General features: G+C 47.9%; 1 protein-coding gene across 1 annotated transcript; it reads left to right on the top strand.

The window, feature by feature from the left end:
• Positions 1-1,307: 1,307 nt before the first annotated feature.
• LOC144142234 (histone-lysine N-methyltransferase PRDM9-like) lies at positions 1,308-21,894 on the top strand. The gene is made up of 9 exons (XM_077673596.1): positions 1,308-1,350; positions 1,660-1,804; positions 4,668-4,775; positions 6,191-6,295; positions 7,229-7,305; positions 8,821-9,009; positions 10,091-10,343; positions 18,334-18,499; positions 20,111-21,894. The coding sequence occupies exons 2-9, from the start codon at positions 1,720-1,722 to the stop codon at positions 20,616-20,618; spliced, it is 1,491 nt and encodes a 496-aa protein (XP_077529722.1). The 5' UTR covers positions 1,308-1,350; positions 1,660-1,719; the 3' UTR covers positions 20,619-21,894.
• The last annotated feature ends 423 nt before the right edge of the window (positions 21,895-22,317 follow it).

The following is a 22,317-nucleotide window of genomic DNA, read 5'->3' on the forward strand; positions in this document are numbered from 1 at the left end:
AACGAGAAAAAAAAACAATTTGTCGACTACGACACACGTGCAAACTGAGCCAAATATTATTATATATGCATGACTCCTGACTTCTTCGGAGGTATACCCAAAGCGGGCAGAAGAGGGGTGGAAGCTATTAAGCAAATACAAACAAGGACGAATTCGAATATTTCGGAGTAGCTGCTTTCATGAGCATTGTGAATCTAAATGAGTTAATGCTAGAGGAAGAATGAGCAGTTTTTTTTTAATTTACAGCACATTGGCGGCCTTCTCAGTCCAGGAAGCCCCGTGTTTCGCTGCTCGGGTTGCCCAGTCGATGCGTTTTTGCTGGTACTGCATAGTTCGAGCTGTTCATCGCGCATTCCCTCTGCTCTGGAGTACCTGAAAAGAGGGGGGAGCGGTGGTGTGGGCAGACAAATACGATGTGGTGGTTTGTGGCTGGGGTGGAGCAGTCAGGGCAGTTTTGTGTGACACGGCTGTTAGAAATTTGGGACACGACGGTGAAAATGGGAATTTGTAGATGTCGCCAGATGCGGGATTATTTTTTGGCAGGGGTTGGTGTGGAGGATAGTGTTCTCGGTGGGTGTGTCGGCAGTGCGATAAGGCATCTCAGTAGGTGGCTGGCAATGGGTGCACATGTCGCGGGTCTCTCGTGGTGGACAAGTCTTCGGCCTCGTCTAAGGCGCCCAGTAGTTGACTTCGAGGGCCGCAGCGAGTGCTGCTTAATTTCTGGGTAACCAGGCGTGAACTGAACGGGCGATGGTAGAGGACATTCCCAGCCCTGTCGAAGTTTGAGGGCAGGTCGGGAATTCTTCCAAGGAGGTAACTTCGGCAGGCCCGCCATTAGTAGGTGGCAATGGTGAAGCAGTCGAAGCTAGCATTCTGTATGCGCGAGGGCTAATGTCGTAGTTTCCGCTGCAGCTAGAAGTACGTAGCTGCTTGTGGCTGCGGGGAAGAAGGTTCCTTGGTTTCGGCGATTGCATAGGGTTGCATAGTTAGGCGAGTCAGCGATGTTGGTGTGGCGGGTGTCGTTAACCGGTGAGTATTCCTCACCGAATTCCGACATTCTTTGTTTATTTCGGGGCACATAAAGGCAGCAGGCTAAAAACCAAGAAGGCAGAAGAACCAACGAAAGGGCCTGACTGTGGCGAGTGTGCGCCAAAATACCTTTTATAATTGAGTTTCCGGATACACTTAAGGTGTCATTAGAGCTTCACTGAAATTTTTTCTTTGTTCCATGCCTTCGATGAAGAGTTCTGTTTCAGTCATCGTTCCTGGATTTTGTAATTTCGTCAATGGGTCTACATTACAGATGCGGTCGCAAGTAAGTTGCCTCCGGATCCACCCAAAAGGTTTCAGGTATGATCAAAAGAACTCCATTTCGCAGTGTTTGGAATTACCAATGTCCACATGCCTAGCAAGAAGCCCTGACTATATATATATATATATATATATATATATATATATACACATGCACGATGTAAGTCTAAATAACGGATATGTCTTTCTACGTAAATGTTGTAATTCTATGCCATTGTTACAAGTTGCTGGAAATTCTAGTAGTACCGCTTACACTATTCAGAAGTTTCTCTATTTTAGATTTTAGAAAAGCGACGATATCTGCAGATATACTCAGATGCCATTCATCCGCGTGTATTTGTTGCATAGGCGCCCCTTGCGGACTCCAATGCTGCTTGCGATGGAGCAACCGCAGAAGCGAAAAAAGCCATGAGGAAGAAAACGGCCCGTGGGCCCCGTCCAAAGAACAAGGGGACTGGTTCCCGAGGCCCTGCAAAGACCAGGGGCAAAGAGGGTGAGTGGCGTCGGTTCTTTTTTGTTGTTTTTGTATCACAGAAATTGCCGGACGTCGAGTGGATTTTTTAAAATTACACCTTTTCGGATGATTCTTTTACTGGGGAGGAGAGTGCCAAGGGAAAGTAGTTTTAGTTCGGAAGTAGTCAGACACAGCATTTCAGTTTCTGATATATGTGTAAAATTTATTAATAAAGCTTGGGTGAGAAGTATTTTCGCAGGGTGAGAATGTGTGGATACCTAGATCAGGATTCATTTAATTTCATTTATTAAAACTTAAAGGTACACTGAACTGAATTTGTAAAACCTCTGTTTTTCTTTGCATTCTATACACTGGATCATATAAATAGAGTGTGCATCATTTACCGAGTCGACAAAGAAGTATTTAAACTATATTAGCTCAAGGAATCAAAAATACCACGTAGAAATAGCGGTGGCCGCTACAACAGCAATAACGCGTATTCGGATTGCTATGGGATTAGACGATGTCAAATATTTTAGTTCAAATCAGTTTCCATTAAAGTTATGTGTAACAACATTCTTGGTATTTACTTGAGAGAGGAGAGAGCAGGGCTAAGGCAGGGCTCCGTTTATTTCGGCGTTCTAGACCAAGCATTGAACAGATCCAACCCCGATGATGATGATGGTGATGATGATGATAAGTGGGAGGAGGAGAAGGGGATGATGGCGCCATGCAAGGAATGCCATGAAAGCGAACGATGCGTGTGTGCATGGCTGAACACCCTCCGCGTCATTGGAGACGCACAATTGCGTGGCGCTTCGCCCCCGCACCCCTTGGAGCTTGCGTGTGTCCTCCCTGTGTCGTTAGACACAGCCGAGAGTCGCACCTGGTCGAGAGTCGGCTGATTCTGCACTGTGCGTACGAGCAGTCCGTGCTTCTGTCAACACCACGATGAGAACTCGCCAGCGCGTCAGTGTCAGTCTGTCAACTCGCGTATGAAGCTATGAACATTGCAGTGGAAAATGGTTTATTCATTACAGAAAACGTTGTATAAGTGCGACATAATCACTAAAAAAGCTACGCCTAACCACAGATTCGATCTTGCTAATTGCGACACACTGCACCCTATTCTCAACGCCATTCCGTTATAGCCCAGCGCTGTCGGGTATTGAAATAATAATTAGGTATCGTATAGCGAGTTAATTTCTTAGTTTGGCAACCACTTGAGAGAGGAAAGTAGGGCTAAGGCAGGGCAGCCTTTATTCCGGCGTTCTCCACCAAGGAGTCAACAAGAACCAGCCACGAGGGCTATGATGATGATTGTGCGCGGCAAGGGTTGCGACGATGCAAGCGAGAGATGCGTGGCTGCAGTGGCTGAACGCCCTCGTCGTCATCGGGGCGCAAAACAGCAAGGCGCTTCACTACCCCCTCTGGAGCTTGCCTGCCTCGTCCCTGTGGCGTAAAAGCCGTGTTCGCGCCAGACCGAGTGTCGCCTTATTCGGCACTGCCCACAAAAAGTCCGGGCAACAGCACCCCAAAGAGAACTCGCCAGAACGCCAGATTCAGTCGGCCAGTTCACTCGTGGAGCAGTGACGGCGGCAGTGAACAATGGCGAATTCTGTATACAAAACATCACTAAATACAAATAAAAAAAACCAAGCCTGACTCACGATTCGACCACCCATGCTTCAGACCATTCTGCCTTAGCCCCACCGCTGTCGGGGATGGAAATGTAAGGTATATATTGTATAGCCTGTTTTTTTAGTTTAACATTCCCAGTAGCTTAGATGACTATTTTTTAAATAAGGCTTGCGCAGTAGTAGCGTCTCCAAAATTGCCGCCAACAGCTTATTGCTAGCTCTACGAAACCTTATGAACGAAAAAAGAGAGCAAAAGTGTGGTCGTGCACCTGGCCGCTCTGCTAGTTCACCCAAAGCGAAACGCGCTCCCGTAGCTTGGTTGTAAGAAGTAAAATAAACGTTCCGGTTGATTTTAATTCCTTAGTACCTATGTTACTTCGCTGACCTTTTTTCCCGCCTCTATTTGTTCTTACATTTTCTACTAGCGTAGCAGCCAGCGAAGCGTTGCGTGTTCGCTTGTGTGCAGTTACAGTGCCTTCAGAGCATTTACTAAGCTTGGTACAGTCTACAAACTAACAAACTAAATGCACCTTCTTTCAGACACAATCCATGTTGAGGCTTAGTTAACATACAAGTAAAAGGAAACATACAAGTAAAAGAAAAAAGAAAATGAAGACACCTGATATAACTGCTGCTTCTAGTCTCACTGATGAATGAGCCGAGTAGGCTCCAAAACATTGGGACTGCTTTCAATAAACGCACTTATTTGGTGTATCTGCCTGTTCAAAGTTTAACCCAACCACACAGTGTTCTGGTAAAATGTTCACAATCAGAGCGTGACATGTACACCAGGCAGGAGGGCTTGCATTAGGTTTTTAAGTGGCAGGTGGAATAGGAGAGGGCTCAATACATCTCCTTGAGACTGTCTTTCTTGCATAGCATAGTACGAAGTTGGGCGGTTTGGAGTGCACATAAAGAGTTTTCGCTTTTGCAGGTACCTTTCTGTCCACGCGTAACGTTTTCAATCGAGACCAAGAGCATCGAGGGATAATGAGACCACACCAAGAAAAACTCATTTGACGCAGATTAGACATCAAGGAATACTGCGATGGGAATATATCTGCTATGGAAATCGTCTTCTAGAGGCGAAACTGCTGCATTTATATTGTCGATCGATTGCGGAAATCTACGCTCTTGTGCAGTATATTTAACCTGTCTAGGAATTACGGGACCTGCATGCAGTTCTCGCACCCGAATTCATGGAATGCACAGGTTAGGTCGATGATATTCAACTGTACCCCTTCGTATGTTCCCCTTGGCAGAGGCTGGTCCCAGAGAAGGGGCGGCACAGCGCTATCCCAAGCGTGACCGCAAGGAGATCCGCTACGAGGAGGAAAGTGATGACGGGGGCTCCCCGGGACAGGTGTGCGGTGAGTACAACAGACTTTGCATAGTGAGAATCTGGCAGGCTGAATTGCGTGACACTGCAGTTGCAGTCTCCGGGAACCGAGGGAGAGTGGCATGTCAGAATATTTCCGTAAATTATGTGTCAACTGTGCTTACTTCATCCCAGGTAATAGGACTTCATTGATGTGGCTGTAGTGACTCGTCTTGTGTCGGCTTTCGCCGCTTTGAGGGTGCGTTAGTTTTTATCTACGTTGTTGTAAGGGTATTTATTTATTTGATTATTTATTCAATTAAATACTCTAAATGACCGTGTGGGAATTCAATGGGGCGTTGTGTAGGGTGGCAAACAGAAGACAGAGAGACTAAACATTTTTTCTGAAAACGGTGGAGGGTGAAGAAGGGTGATTAAGAAAACGGGCAAGGGTGGCCAGTATATTCCCGTAGGACACGTGCTACGGCCGCTGACCCAGCCCGCTCGACCAGTGCAGCCTGGTCCTTGAGCTGGCCGCTCTGCAGCAGGCCCTCCCACTGGTCGTGGGTTGCATGAGTGGGTGGTGACCGGTTAATAGGGCACCGCCATACCAAGTGGAGTGTTGTTAATAGTTATTTGCAGCATTTGGACTATAAGCATTATAGCGTCAGAGATATGTGGCGTAGATGTTAGTAGTTATACACCCTGGTTTGTGTAGGCGGCGCCAGATCCGTGCGTTCGCGGTTGGAAGGGAGGGGGGATATAGAGGATACAGGTGGAGGGACTGATGGTAGTCGGAGAGCATATTGGCGTAGGTGCGAGGTAAAGGGTGGATGTCTGAGGGTGAGAGGTGATTCGTCCCCTCTAGGAATGGCCGCTAGGTTAAGGCGCGGGCACTGACTTGAGCCACATATTTCCCGGGAAGAGATCAATGCCCCGGGATTCATACGATTCGGGTGTTTGGTAGTGTGGGCCGTTAGGACGCGATACTTAGGAAGAGGTTGGTGATACAACCCGTGGTGTAGAGACGGCTGGCGGGTTGGGAGTCAGTCCGTATTGTGATGTAAGTAGCATCGAACATTTTTGCGTCAGAAAACTACAACAATGGCGTGAGTTTTGTACGTTGGCAACATCAATAAACTGAAAGGACATTGCAAAGATAATGAAAAAAAACAATAAAATTTTCCTAGAGGAGCAAAAGTAGTCACAAAAAGGGCATACAAATGAGAGAAATACAACCAGTACACTCTACTGTGTTATCGTAGAATGTGGTACATTCAACTTTATACTGCAAGCAGTGGCCTATCTATTCGGCCTGTCGCCCTAAGTTCAACCGAATAAGAGACGGCGATTGGTGATATGCTTTAACAACATTACACTCTAGATGAAATGCCCATAGGTAATTTCATCGGTAGAAGAAGCTGGCATACTTTCCCCTTGCTCGTTGTGCATGCTCGTGTATCGCAGCCCCAGCGGGCGTAGCATCGAGTGGGCATCGCTACCCGAGGCGCAGCCGAAAGGTCGTGGACTACACCGAGGGCGATGGCGACGACTCCGGTTCTGAGTACCTCTGTGAGTGTTGTCTGCTTAAACCCGAACTTCGCAAAATGTAATTCCAAGGAATGCACAATTAAACGCAGGTTCTCGCTCATCCACATGGTTATATCCACAGCTACAATAAAACTCTGTCTCTGTGGGAAGTACGGGTAGATAGCCATTTTATTTGTTGTGCATTATCTCCAAATGTGCCTAAATATTAAAAAAAATAGTTGTACGCCACGTGTGGCCTTGTAAGATCGTCGTATCACTTGAGCAATTTTTTGGCGACAGAAATATTCTTTCCTCACATAGCAAAGCAGATGGCGTCTGTTATTTGTCAGCACTTTATTGAGTTCGGTTGTGGTTCAAGTACAAGCTCCCTGCGAGGAAGAAAACAAGTGTTTTTTGCACAAACTCAGACAGTGATTAAGCAAATGCAAATGCTTTATTTATCCTTCACATATCTCAGCGACCTTATAAAACGGGATCTTATCAAACCGACGTAACACGTTATGCTTTAAAGACATTATTGGCACAGGTCCTAGCTGGAATTATGCTGTCTCACGCTCCAATAGTATTCTTTGGCTCTGAATGGATACAATCAGTCAAAGTACCGGCAACCTGCCTCTTATATATGGTGTCTCCGTTGACATTAGGCATTATTTCCGCGACGTGCCTCTCTTGCCATGCGTTCGTACAATTGAGAATCAGTGTCACTCAAGGTGCCTTAGGAGAATTTAACGTAATGAAGGGCAGACGTTTTGAACGCGGGCAATAGAATATATCTTGCCAAGCCGTGTTGAATCACGACTAGGGCAGCTGAATTGCAGCATTTGATGTTTTGAAAGTACTATACAACATATTAGAAAGGAAAGAAACTGCGTAACTCTGGAAAGAAAATGTTTGTGCTTTTTTTTAAATTACCACTGGATGGTCAATAATGCCTGTTCCAACCTTGGCGTATAGTCTGCGAAGACTGCGACCAGGACTACCCTGGCGACTGCCCCGTCCACGGCCCCTTGACGCACGTCGAGGACACCCCGGTAGGTTGAATGCACTTCCTGTATTATACGCTGCCTGGATAAGAACTGACCCTTCCAGGTATTCGTAGCGCCCGCCTAAATCACGCTTTTTTGCGTAAGCAAATGAGCTGGACGTTCTCTTCCTATTCGTGCTCTGTGTGTGCGGGTGCGTGTGCTTGTGCGTGTATGCGTGTGCATGCGTGCGTGTGTGTGTGCGTGTGCGTGCGTTCATGTGTGTGTGTGTGTGTGTGTGCGTGTTTGTGTGCTTGTTCTTTTTTCTGTGCGTGTGTGGGTGCGATGGCGTGTGTGTGTGTCTATGAGAGTGGTTGTGCGTGTGTGTGCATGTGTGCGTGGGCGTGTAGGGAAGTTAGAAACATAAAAATCAGTTTTGTAACTTGGGAATTCAGGAAGGCCAAATGTCCTCTTTTACGTTTCTAATGCAGAACCAAGACAGGGTGAGAGGGACGTAGAATTGTCTGGAGGGTGGACTCTCCACCCGGCCAGTTTGAACGCGACTGTAAAATTTTGCGGGGAGTGGCAGCGTCGTCAGGCCACTATACCACACTTTCGGTGTACTGTTACACATTTCGACACTTTCTAGTCGTAGAAAATCAGGAGGACAAACACTGGGAGAGGCAAAAATATTCGAGGGCTGCCAGGATGCAGATTACAATGAGGCGCAGCCCTCTCTCATTGTCGTGACTAGAACGCGTTGTTTGTGCCAGCGGGATCACCCTGCTACGTCGTTACGTGAAACCGGGCTTCTAGAATTACGGTGGCCAAATGCCTGTGCCTATTCTTGAGAACGAGTCCCTAATCCTACAGTGAAAAAGAATGATGAAAATGGTACGTTCCCGTACATAGTAGTTACCTTCATTGGGACCAAACAATGGCGTCACTTGTTAAGAACAAAAAAAAAACACTGTACTCTCAATAAACAAAACCACTAGGATAATGGTTGCATGGTGTTTATATAGTTCTGACATTTAGAGCTACCCCAAGCGTACGTGGAATGGTAGGTCACTGTGTGAACGAGCGTCTCTGGCTTCATGCGATTGTTTCTACGAAGCGCCGACAGGGCAGTTATTTTTACATCAGAATTTGCGGCCCCTTATTCCAGGACACTTTGGTGTGGTATGCAAAAATGGATTCACCTACCTACCCGCAGAGGTGGCTACGTGGCTAAGGCGTTGCGCTGCTGAGCACGAGGTCGCGGGTTCGATTCCCGACCACGGCGGCCGCTTTTCTGATGGAGGCGAAAAGCAAAAACGCCCGTGTGTACGAGATTTCGGCGCACGTTAAAGATCCCCAGGTGGTCAAAATTAATCCGGAGCCCTCCACTACGGCGCGCCTCATCGCCTGCGTTGCGTCGGCGCGTTAAACCCTACAATCAATCAATCAATCATCCATTCACCTACCATACGTACACATTCTAAACAACCTGATGGCTTGCAGGGAGTCGGCTGGGCTCTCGAGGAAAAATGTAAGTACCGGTTCGGTGAACTACCCTGAACAGCGCGGTGGTCTTCGGTGCAGGTCCCTGAGGGCGATCCCCAGCGCGCCAACAAAACAGTGCCCGACTGCCTGGTCATCCGCCGCTCGAGTATCAAGGGTGCCCAATACGGCGTGTTCGCTGCCAAGCCCCTGCCAAAGAGGCTGTACTTCGGACCCTACGAGGGCGTACGGGTGGACTCGGTTGACAAGGGCAACGGCTACGCCTGGCGGGTGCGAGACGAGATGCTTGGATATTTGCAGAGAACTCCATAGCGCTGCGATCTGCTGAAAGACACAATTTTCTACCCAAACATTGATAGTTGCCCTATTTAAACGCAGGTTATCGGACGGAAACACATACCTGTTAAAAAATAGGAAATAAGAAGACCATTAAGAGCAAAGTGTGGGGATAGGAAAGTAGCCTTTTAGATTAGGGAGCCAGTTCGGATGCTATACATGCTAAATGCAATAACGAGAGATAGGGAAGATAAAGTAGGAAAAAGTTTATTGCTCACCCGATTTCGGGGACCTCGCTGTTCAGCAGGATCTCCCAGTGCCCCGGTGTCGCTGAGGGGAGCTCTGATAGTTCGCGACGCCCTTACACTCGCACACCATTGAGTGCAGGGTGTTGGCCATCCGGCAGCAGTTGCAGTCATATCACCAGTGCGGCACAAGTATTTTGGCTTGAGAACTCCCCAACGAGGGGGATGCGGGCGTAGGAAGTGTTGGCAGGGGGTGTTTGCAGCCTTGGATATTTATAAAGGTCCCTTGTGTTCTTGAAATGAGGCTGGTGGGCCACTCGGGAACGTGAGATACGTGAGGGGTGTTCATGGTTGGGTCGGGGGAGGCAGATGCGGCTCCACACTGCTCGCTCAAGAATATTTTCTTTAGATAGTGCACAATAAGAGGCAGCGTGGCGTCGTGCAATGACACAGAAAGAAATGAAGTTGGGCTTGAGATATACTGCGGATGACTGACTCGCAGGGCATAAGGGAGGCCCAGAGGATGCCTAGAGACACAGGCTTGAGGTAGCCAAAGACCGATAACTGCACGGAGAGATGAGTTAAGGAAATGTGTGGCAAAAAATATTTCTGAGAGTTCAGGATCGAAATAATTTTAGGTCAGTACAGGGTGGCCTAGATGAGGAAGCAGAGTTAAATTTTGCGGAGGGTACGGATGCTGAACGTGGCCGGAAGAATTATGACTGACTGCGGGGTATTGATGGCTTAGGTCATTAGTGGGAGAACATCGTTATATGCAGGCAGGTACCTAAACTACTGCGGCACACTGCTATTCCGATACCATGCCGCAGGTGCGAGGTGCTGGGCGGAGCTTCCTGGTAGACGCCCGCCCGCTAGACAAGTCCAACTGGATGCGGTACGTCAACTGCGCCCCCAGTGAAGCAGAGCAGAACGTGGTGGCCTTCCAACGAGCTGGGGCCGTCTACTATCGGACGCGGAAGTCTATAGAGGCCTACGAGGAGCTGCTCGTCTGGTACGGCAACTCCTTCGCCAGGGAGCTCGGGCAACTCAAGGACCGGGATGCCACAGGGAAGGAGGACAAAGGTGAGGGCACATCTCAGGCATCTCAGCAGAATCAATGAAGGTGCTGTAATTTGTTTTTTATGTGAAGCTCACTGAGTTGAGGAAGTAATTCATAATCGACATAGATGTACAAGCCATGCTTCGGTTAGTACGACAGAGGTCAAATCGCTTACCTGGATTAGGCTGTACATGGAATCGCGCTGCGCTTGGGTAACAGGTCCCTAATGCTAGTATAAATAAATGAAAGAAAGTTTATATTAGAGTGACCAGTGGCTGTAGTAGACTGCTGTGGCGCGCGTGGAACTGGCGTTCGCGTGGTTGCGTCAAAACTGGAAGTCACGATACCGACAAATACTTTTCGGTATGAAAGCTTGGAGGGTGCGGATGCGGCTTTGATGAATACAATATCCCGATTGTTGGTGCATCGATCGGGTGTTGGTAGAGGTCTGCGGTGGTATTGTCAATGTAGTATTGTTCAGTTTATTTGTGTAAAAAGATTTGGACCTTTATCTTGGAAATGGGCATGCTTTGCAACAATAGCCCTGTTTTTGCGAGGGTGAAAGATCCCGTTCCTGGGCTCATTCAATATCGCGTATGTTGAGCGTTTTACTCGTGGTAGCTTTGTAGCTACCTATGACTAGTTCATCGCACTGGTCCCGCGTTCCTCGTTCGAAAACTCTGTGTTCGTAAATGTTAAGGTGATTTTGTCGGGGTCGATTCTTCCGATTCGTCAATACCTCTAATATGACGACGAGACTATTGCTTACAAATGTCGTGCGTGGCATTCTATACGAAACTGTCCCACGCAGAAGCCACTGAGGCGTTTTAATTGATGTGAATTGTTTGAGCTGCAAGGAGTCGATAAGACAAGGCTTAAGCATTAATAATGTGCCTATTGCAGGTTAATAACTACACCTGGTAACAGATAGAACGTGTATGCTTTGTAATCAAAAAAATGTGTGAAAGGTTAGATTGTGCAGTGAAAGGAAACGGTGGTGTGTGGAATTGTTGAAAACAGCTCTAGTCAAGCGTAGAGCTCTTTATCACGTTACAGTATGACCTGGTTCAACTAAAACCGTAACTCGGATAACTGAAAACAAATTTCTTTTACACGCTGTTAAAAAACACGTTTTTGTGGTGGCTGGGAAGTTGTCTAGACATGATCACTCAGAGCATTGCTTCTCGCAATGCTGGCAAAGATGAACTCTGCCAGACTGGTTATAGGTTGACTGAATTTTGCAGAAAACACTGCATAATTACTTCTACTTCATTTATCTTAATAAGGTGAGCCGGAGTATGCTTCACCTTCTTTCAAACCTTCTGAGAATTAGAATGTGCATTTACTCTGCTTGGGCACCAAGTGCATCCCAGCAAACTACAGCATGTTCTCAAATAGAACTGCCTATACTTCATAGAACCAGGTGTTTTCGTCCTGATACAGAGTCCAGAGACAAGACGGGGTTTATCTTGGCAAGGAGGGATAAAACCTCAACGCAAAGAAGTTTTCACCACGGCTTCCTTCGATCGCCTTGCACTCGTCACTTTGCGTAGCGGTGGTAGGACTGTTGGGGCTTCTAGTAATCGTTTGTTTCGTCCATCCCTAGCACAAATCGTACGAGATTTATCGCGTAGATGGTGTAGGTTTCGGGGACCGACAGGCTACGAAAACATCATTGACAAATCTCGCTGCTTGTTTTTCAAACATTCCGAGGTAAGGCATGGCCGATGGTGATCAGAAACCTTTAAAGAAGAAACAATAGTTTAATGACAGCTTCACAACTTTCCGCGGAAGCGAAGAGGTTTCTCGCATAGTGCTTAAATGGTGCTAACGTTTGTGTAGAGGGTAAGGGGGCTGTAACTGTGGCTGGTAGCAGCGCTAATATTATCCGTAAAGCGTTTCTGAATATCCGGATGAAAACAAGGTCCCGCAGGGGCAATAACCAGTACTCCAAGCAAATCTTAATTTTGCCTAGTTACCCTGCACTGCACAAGTTTAACCGTTGTTTTGATTCCACATATATAGGTAGGTGACAAGTGGGCGTAGATATGCTCCTGATGATGATTATTTTATACGAAGGTACGGGTGCACGTGGGTGCGAGCGTGCGTTGTTTGTTTACTAGCATGTATACTTCGTGAAGGCTAGAAATAATATTTCATTTTCACGATTCCAGAAATGAACTTTTACCGCGCAAACTGCACTCCATACATATTTCCAGGTTAATAATGGTGTCGGCAGTGCTCTTTAGCCGTCGGCGCGCATGATGCGCATTTCTATCCGCTTCGCCCTCTAGGAGATCGGCCCTTCGGTACCACGTGAGGAGACGAGAGTGAATCGACGTTGTCGCCTGTGCTTTATCGTTTATGCCTGTGCTTCAGCTCAAGCGTACGACGTGAGTAGGCGAGGATTCCATGGCTGCTTCGCCGGCGCCTGGTCCCTCACTCTCACCATGGGTTGTGCACTGGATGAGCTTTTTCAGCATGTCCTTCAGTGCAAGCGAGAATCTATTGATTCAGTGTATAGCTGTGTGGTGCTCCGGTTTCCCAAAGTGACCGTGCATCCACACTAGGCATGGCGAGATGGAGGCACAGACACACGGAATTTTTTATCTATTTAATAGGATCAACTAGCTCGATCTCACTTACTGCTCGGCCTAGCTGGGCTGCTTCGGTGTAGTGCGGCACGGGCTCGTACGAAGGGCTTGAAGTTCAGCGCAAGCAAACTTCCGCGGCGCGGGCTCGAACGATGGCGCGGGGTACGATTACGACCGGCCGTCTAGGGGTGCCATGATCCCCCAAGCGCGGCTGTTTAATCCCATAACTCGGCAGCTTGGCTCGATAACTGCCCCTAATACCGGCCAGCAACGACAATCCACAGTAAAGTCTAGCACCGTTTCTTAGCTGTGCAAACGTCAACTTACTCACGTCAACCACGCTGCCACCATATATGCTTGCTCTACTGTCAGCAGTCTTTATTTTCGTACTTTTCGGTTTATCTATACATAGGCAAACTTTGTCGACTTTTGATTTGCGTCATGGAGCTTTCTTTTGACGTAAATCTCGTCTATGCACGACCGTCTAGGCTTTCACATGGAATTCTCGATTTAGTATAAACAACCCCAGAGAGACATTCTGTGCATAAAATTGCCGTCATTCTTGCGGGAAAACATGATGATTTTCCAGCGAAGAGAGCACTACTCAACCGCAACCTTTTGAGCGCCTTCAGCGTTTTCACCATAACTGGAGCGCCATATTTGTAGGGGCTCCGTCTCATAGCTCAAGCCCAACAAACGGTGAACTTGGCTATTGAAGCTGTCCCCAGTGAATTGTTGCGGTGAGATCTACAGGTATCTTAAGGATAGGTGTTTGAGCCACACCCCCCATACGGAAAGGTTTGTAATCTGGTGAAAACCAATTGCCTTCACCGGGCACCTGCCTGGCTGGCTCAGCTGAATGCAACAAATACCATTGCATGCGATATATTCACTGAAAGTTCAAATAAACGATATTGAAGGTTCTTTTACATCTTCCGCGAGAGAGTTTATCTTGGCTAGATTTGTCGCCGAGCCTTGTATGACTATAACCTACAAGCGAGGAATCAGACTTAAGGGAGCTACTCTTATCAAGAATCACTATTCATGTTGCAGCTACACTGCCTCCACACAAGCTGAAGGCCAACCAAGAAAGTGCGGGAATTTCTCAGGCACGCGCTTTTTTTTTTGGTATTGGAATTGGCCGTGCCGCGAGTGTTTGTTCCTGTTTTTTTTCGTTTATTGCACTATTTCAAACAGTCCGCGCAAAGTTCTTATTCTGGTTTCATCTTTTAAATGCAGAGCATTTCAGTAACTCACGATGTCACCCGCGTTGACGTCCGTAGTCCGCACCGCACCCCTCCCTACTATATAAAAAAAAAATACTATTCGGCGCCCGGTTTCGATCCCTCGACCCTGCGGGCAGAACGCAACGTTCATGGTGCTCTACACACGGCGCCACAAAGCCGACAGAGATTGGGACGCTACGAACGCGCCTTATATCGTTGACTCATTCAAATTACTGCTGACGAGCGCTCTCTCGTCAGCAGTTGCCACAAGTGCAACAACATTAACGTAACGCAAACTACTTAACGTCGTGCGCCCCTGGAAATGCTCTGCATTTGATTGTGCCCCTCGCGAGGGGGATGTTTCACTGCGTCTTCTCTCGGTCGCGGCACCCGTGGCGCCATCTGGCGGAGGCGCGGCACAACTCGTAGCACTTTCTTTGAAAAAGCGCCTCGAAAGCCCGGCAAATATGAAATAGGGATGACGCGCTTTTTTTTACTATTTATGCCAACGGGCATTCTATCTAAAAAAAATAACAAAATGAGGACGTAAAGAATCTACTCCTGTGAAGAATTGTGGTCAGTTGGAGTGGCCTTTGTCTTGCAGTTAACCTGAACAGTCTCTCGATGATGAGGATGATGACGCTTACAATAATGATGATTGTGCTAGACCTTCTGGAAAAGACTCAATTAACGTGTATTTTTCTGTTGATTTTGTTATGATGAAACCGGCTGAATATGTTTTTGTGTTATGTTCTTTCGGACTTACGCATGATATCGAAATCGTGAAACTACATGGAACGCGTTAGCAAAGTGTTAGCAGCTGTGGACATTTTTAAAGGGAAGCTTTCTAGCTCTACCAGCCAACGGTCCTTTCGTGGCGTGCGGGAGAACAAACTCCCAACGCAGCTGAGGCGGCGGGGGAAGGAAGGGAGGAGGGGCAGAGAGTTTCACTCATGGAGCAGACTGCACATAGCGTGGCGAATTTACCCAGTGTTCCCCGCGCGGAAGCGCCTGCTCGCCGGCGGCGGCGTCGGCGGTATGGCGTTGCCGTCTGCTTTAGCGACGGCTGTTTTGGGCCTCTTTTGGCGCAGCTTCGCGTCCATTGCGCGCTGCCTTCGTACGGCTTGATTAACTTGTGCGGCAGCACCTCCAGCGTGACCCGCACCCAACGGAAAGAAGTGGTCGTTTGGCAAACATACATTAAAGATTGGTTTGCAGGACCACAAAACAAAATGTACAAACCACATGCATACATCTGGCCGCTAGAGAAACATTACCTTTTGCGCACTGCCTGCCACGAATGGGACTCCGTTTTCTAAATTGGTGAATACCAATTCAGTTGTGTTTTAAGAGGTATTACAAAAGGCGAAAGTAGCAACTGGTTCCTAAATAGCGCTAAAAATTTCCCTCAGCTTCATCGCAATTCTCAAACTTACTAAACTAACTCGTTTTAATCGGCATAAGTAGAAATCACTAAGCTCAGACGCCGAATTGTTTCGGTGTCCGCGCTTGTGTCGCGCGGTGGTGTAGCCCCGAGCTAGCACATCAGGCTAGCTAGGTTCCTCTTTCTCACCCTTCGAAAGAAGGTTGTCTCCGCTTTCTTTCTACCGACTCCCGGCCGGGCTACAGCGGCAGCGTCCGCCGCTCGAGCCCGGTCGTGGCCGACGCTGCTGCTGCGTTCGGGACGCCGCCCCCGCGAATTCTAGGTAACGGCAGGCAGAAACTCTGGTTTCACTCTTTGTAGAGCCACGTGTGTGAATTCAAGTGACGTCTAATGAGCAATTGTTGTGGGTGTCGTTTAAAGCTTTGCTTTCCAACCACCTTCACAGCGTGGATTGGATCCAATTTTTTTGCGGACGATATCCGGGTGGGTGGGCGTTCGGTGGATGATAGCCTGGTGTGTGCTTTTGCCAGTATGGCCAAGTAACAATGTCACGCTAAAATATTTTAATTGAGCACACCATCGTGCTCTCGCAAGGTGTGCACTTCCTCCTGTGCGAATCGTGAGAGATTGACCCCAAGGGACTCACGAGAAAGAGAAAATAACTACGGCACGCCAAACTGGCGCGTGTATAGCGCAGAAATGGGGAATAAATGCAGCACCAGACGAAGCAATGTCGTCGAAAGGACCGAAAAATACAACACAAGCAATACTAAATTTCTCGCACGGAATCGGCGCGCATGGGCAGTTCGCTATCTATAAAGCAGGTCGTGAATCCGAAGCTGTCACGCCGCGGTGGCTCAGGCTCGAGGGATGGGCTGCTTCGCTGTGGTGGGGAACGGCCTCGTTCGAAGGGCTGGACGTTCCCCGCAACCAACGTGCTGTGTTTCGGGCTTGAACGGTGACCCGGAGTATGCCACGGTCCCGCCGCTGTGGCTTGGGCCTCAACGATGAACTGGAGTCCAGCGCGAGCAGGCAGCTGCGACGCGGGCTGCAACAATGATGTTGAGTCCGCAGCGATGAGGGTGCTCCCGCTCGAGCTCAAACGAAGGGCAGACCCGCCGCGATGAGGCTGCTGCAGCGCGGGCTCTAACGGTGGCTGGACGTTGTTTGGCTAAGTGTGGGGGGGCCGGGTGGTCGGTCGTCGCACCCGAGTGATAGCTAGCCTCGGGAACACGAGGCCCCTGTCTTCTGCCTAGCGCTTCTTGAGACTTGTCTCGTCTGTTCCCCGGATAATTCTCTCCCTCCTTTCAGGCGGTCTCCTCTTTTAATACTTTTCGTCGCTCTGTTCCACACCCCCTCTGATGCCGTAATTGACCGCCGTCCCTTCATCTGTGTCGTCATTCTAGCCTTCCGGTAGGTTGGCCGGGTAGCTAATGCACTACCTTTGGCGGTCACAAAAGAGTTGTTCTTATCGTGGCATGTCGAGCGGTGTCTTCAAGACGGGACTAATACGCCTTCTGGAAGATGAGCCATGGGCGCTTCCCAACGCTCCCGCCTCTCTTCGCGCAGGCTCCCAAAATTCCCGTTCTTGACCCTGTGATGCCGTGCCAGTGTGGCGCGCTGCGCCGTTTTTCAGAAGAATCACAGACCGGAGTCCGGTCGTCAATCATTGGCCGTAAATGTACAGATGCGCACACACATACAATAAAGTAAGATTTGACTGGGGCGGCTTCCCAGCGCTAATCTCTTCAGCCGCCCGTTCCCAGACATTGGAGGTATTTGCCGTATGACACGGTGTCAGTATGGCGCCATGTACAGTTCCTTAAGCCAAGTTGCCGATCGCAGTCCTGTCGACGACCATGAGCCATCACAGCTATACGGCAGGCTGAGAAATGTCAAGCAAAGGCACTTTCACGAAACGCGGCGCGCAGTCTGTGTTTTCACTCGTGATAGCTATGCCTAGATGTGTTAAGCGTGAGCCCTTTTTTGGAAAGTGCCATTTCCCCATCTCTTTGAGGGAAGCCTGTGCAAATGGAAGGGGCTTGTTTGGAGGTATTCGCTTCCGTAATAGAAAGCAATGCTTATTTTGAGACACAAATATTTTCTGCATATTTCTGGGGATAACTGAAAGCGTGAATGAAGCAACCAATGAGTGGGTCGTACATATGATAGCAGATGAATGGCTTGCTTTATATTGAACAGGGCGAAGAACAAATTGCTCATCATCATATTTCACCCATTCAAGCAGTTTACTGCTCGGCAAAGAAAAAGGGTAAGGTTGAAGTTCGGGCAAGCTGGCTTAATATTCCTCAGACGACAGACCAGAAAAACACGCGCCAGTAACAGAAAGGTACATACGGAGTGCTGAACAGGTATTTTGTTTTCTGAGTCATGACAAAATACAAAACACTACATCCGAATCGTTTGCTTGCTGGTAGTCACATGCCAGCATAGTGAGTAATATCCGCTACACTCTTATATAGAGTTAAGACACCAGTAGCATTTCTGGAGCCGGGGATCGCGCGGAGGGGTTAAATTCGGCAACAGAAAATATCATGACAGGATCGCAAGTAATTAAGAAGGATGTCGAAAAATCGCATTAGAAATTCCTTAACGACCAGTGTTTGTTTTTTCGAAAGGGCTACGTGAGACCTCCTCTGCTCTGCAATGGGAGCATCTTTCAAACGTAACCTCAGCAAGGCAGTGCCAGGGGATATGCTCTTTATACCTTAATGCGCACTCTCGTTAAATTAAAGATGTTTTTTAAACCTTCGTTACAGCCGTGATTTGTATGTTTGCACGATTTCAGGAAATGCAGGAGACCCGAGGCAGCAGCAGGAGCGATTCCCGTGCGAGACATGCGGCGTCATCTTCTTATCCAGGGAGTGTCTTGACCGGCACATGCGGTACAAGCACACTGAGAAACCACAGCGCAAGTTCCGCTGCTCGCAGTGCTCATACTCTAGCGATAATAGGTGGGCAATGTTTGTATTAAACCCATTTCTTGTAGCAAGAAAAGATGAAATTCGGTGGAATTTACGCGTGGGTTAGGCGTGTAAGTGGTGAAGGGGTGCAAGATATGCTGAAACGTTGTGCTTTCTCGCCTGATAGGATTCGTGTAGTTTGGGGTACCACGGAAATGCGCCTCACGTGGCATGTCAGAATTCCTGTTCTATTTCGACCATATAGGGGAAACTAAACTAACCACGGCGAGCAGTGGCGTGTCGGTCCCCTTCTGTCCTACGCAGAAATCACTCAGCACTAGCGCCTGCAGCGAACAATGTACCCTCCTCTACAAAAAAACCTCACAAAAGAACAAGAACACCACCTTCGAGGCATCCAAACCAACACCTTTCCCCACCAAACTAGAGCCCACATTCTGGCTCCCACCATCTACTCCTCGGAATGGCGCTTCTGTGAGGCTCCGGGCACGCTTTACCATATTGTGTGGGGCTGCGATAACAAACCGAACCTATCCCCCTGCCATTCCCCTCCCGTGAGCACTGGGAGAAAGCACTGTCCATCTCGGACCCTGACGACCAGCTTTGGCTGGTGAAGAGGGCTCAAGAAGCCGGATGCTCTCAGGGGGTCCAGGAATACGGACTCATCCCCAAGGCGAATTGGTTTATAGGGATGTTTATTCTTCTTCCTCATTTCAAGGTTATCCAAGTAAAGACGGTGCAGCAAAGACTTGTCATTTCGTTAACATAACTTTTTTTGGCATCAGAAAATGGGCAATTGTTCACACAGTGGAGTGCATGGGTGGTGACGCTCATAGTCCGAAAATTCGCCCCCAATGGGTTATATGCGCTGAAGCATCAATTTGAACCTTCGAGGTCCATCGACCTCGGAGGAGATCGTTGTTAAAATATTATCATTAAAATGCACATTATTAATCAAATTACACCGTCGTACAGAAGAATAAACCTTGCTTGACTCCATACACAATGAATGCGTACGATGATTTAAAAGGAACCCGCAATTGTAGTGACATCGTCAAACTGTCACAGTCAATCACACGGCGTAAACACCCAGAAATGGAATAATCGCAAGCGGACATTTGCATTCAGTGCAAAACACGCAAATGAGGCGATTTGATGCGCACCTGGTTTCAACAAACATTACCGATCTGGTTGTTTGTACTAATTATTCATGTATCTTCACGCTTTATTCCAACGAATGCACGCTTGGCCATGGCGCGTGCACGTAAAAACGTGGATCTTGTCGGCCTCGTCGATTGTTAAGGACTAGAGGATGATTCTTGAACGAGAGCTATCTTATTTCCCAATTTTATAAAATCTGTTTATATGGTACTACTAAGTAATTTGTCGGCATTTGAATTGTTGTCCCCTGAGGCTCAATTTTTTGTCGGTGTGATTATGCACAGGTGTGTGTTGGCTTAGTTGAGAAAATTCCGTTTTTCGACCTTTCTCGAAAAAAAAAGCGAAAACATTGCAAATTACAATAAGTCGTCGTTTTTAACGGCTATCTCACAGCGGCTGCTTTGATATCCGTCCAAATACTGTGCTTTCGTGAATAGGTTTTCAGCATATTTCTTTTTTGCCCCGCGACCTTCACCCGGCCAGAACGGATGTCGCCAAGCACGAGACGACGCACACGGGGGAGAGGCCGTTCGTGTGCCGGCTGTGCCAGAAGCGCTTCACTCAGGAAGGCAATCTACGGGTACACCAGGGGGCAGTGCACGCCAGGGAGAGGCCTCACGAGTGCGAGGTCTGCGGACAGCGCTTCACCCGGGCGTCTCACCTGGCTCGGCACCGAAGGCTCGTTCACACGCGGGACGGCCCTTCGTTCGCGTGTCCGCAATGCGGGAAGGGATTAACTCGCAAAGACAGCCTCGACACACACCTGCTCACCCACACCGGGGAGAGGCCGCACGCCTGCGCCACGTGCGGGGCGAGGTTCAACCGGCTGGGTCACATGAAGAGACACGTGATGGTGGTGCACCACAGGCAGTACCCGCACCGCTGCCCGCACTGCGGCATCGGGCAGAAGAGTGTGACTAGCCTGAGGAAACACCTGCGTGTACGCCACCGGGGGGGAGGGAAGGGCACTGCGGGTGAGAGCGAGGAGTGAACGGGAGGGAGGAAACCACGCCAGTGGTGAACTGCTTGTACTACACTGCGGTTTAAACATCTCTTCTGTGAAAAAGGTTATCTTCCTCGTTAAAATGCTTTATTATTTGTATATATGTTTTGGTTTTTTTCTCAACGTGGGTGCTGCCACATGGAAGCCAGCAAGGACGTCCATAGCGTTATTTTTATTTCAAGTTGACTGAGAATGCGTGTAGTTGAACTCCTGTTTGTTATTTTACCGTTTCAAGGCATTCCATTTTTTTTATGTTGTACAATGTTCTGTACTCAAATTTGTGTTTTAGTTGACTTTCCAACATTCTCCGACAATGGATAAATTGTATCGTGATAGCCAATAACCACTTTGTTTTCACTACGTATGTAGTCACGTTAGTAAAAATGTTAGCACCCAGGTTTGTCGATGTTTAACTGTTGTTTTTCATAGTTCAATAATATTTTGAAATTGTACCTGGTTTCCATTTAAATACTCGCTTTTCAGCCTTCTGCTAATAAATTTTCCTTTGAGCCATTCATGTCTGTGCTCTCGTTGAATCTTACCTTCATTTCTGTCTTGCAATAATCTGCTGTCAGGAGTGTTGGTGGTGCCCATATGTATTTATACTGCAGGACTTTCCAAATATGTTAGCAAGGTCAATAGGATCCCGTTCCGTTGAACCTCGCATTGTCCCTTATGAGTTTCATCGCATACATTGGGACGACAATTTTGTATAACTTGGAATTCTCTCAAAGTTTTTCGATGGTTCTCAACTTTCACTGTAACTGCAGTGGTTCTTTTAGCGTGGTAAAAAGGGAACTATGAGCGAAATATCGTTACTAAACAATCTTGTCTTCAGGAAACAAAATACAAGGAGCATATACCACGCAAGTACTTGTATAAAGAACGGTTGAGACGTGCTGTAACTTTCGCACAAGCTTAGATGGACGAGTAGAGGCGTATTTAGAATAAAGTCTGCATAGGTTGCAGTGGTGTTTTTGAGGAGGAGGGAGCTTAGGCTTGCCCCCCAAAGGATACTGAATAAGTCTCGATTAAAATCCGCGTGTGCTGCCGTAAGGAAACAAAGGCTCCTATGTTCTCGGAATCCTGTGTCAGAGACGGACGACAACAAGGTTTCTGCAATACTGACAGTCTAAATGCGGTTTGTATACGCTTCGGTGATGCGAGAAACACCGAAAGGCGGGGAAAGCCCACTGCCTTCTACAGGGCGTCTAGGTATCCTAGCGTGATCGCTACTGACAGGGGCTAGTAAATTTCAGCAGGGAAGGGCTAAGTTTTTCTGCGCGAGCTCGTGGGTATAATTGTGCATTTAAAGTATCTCTAATTATATTTGTGTTGTTTATTATGCTTCCCTAATACCACCTGAAGTAGCCGTTTGAGCGTAAATCAGGATTCTTCATGGCGCAATGGTGCGGCTGTGATGCAGGACGTAATGCATGCACGGCACATTGTGCAGGTGCTACATTAAGCCCCAATGTCGACGTGTGTACTGTAAGTTGCATATCCGCAATAAAATAACGGAAGCCGTAAGAATAGCGTTTTTTCTAAACGAAGCTGCCTTGCTCACCTGGATGGCGGTGTCGTAACATGAACGCACTAGTGGAAAGCCAACTTAACAAGACAGGTTTCACGAAACGACGACGATGGTGGTGATGGTGAAACAATAAAAACATGATAGGTGTGATCT

The sequence above is a fragment of the Haemaphysalis longicornis genome, unplaced genomic scaffold (genome assembly GCF_048455015.1).
Source record: "Haemaphysalis longicornis isolate Haplotype H1 unplaced genomic scaffold, Haemaphysalis longicornis Haplotype H1 scaffold_6, whole genome shotgun sequence".
Lineage (NCBI taxonomy): Eukaryota > Metazoa > Arthropoda > Arachnida > Ixodida > Ixodidae > Haemaphysalis > Haemaphysalis longicornis.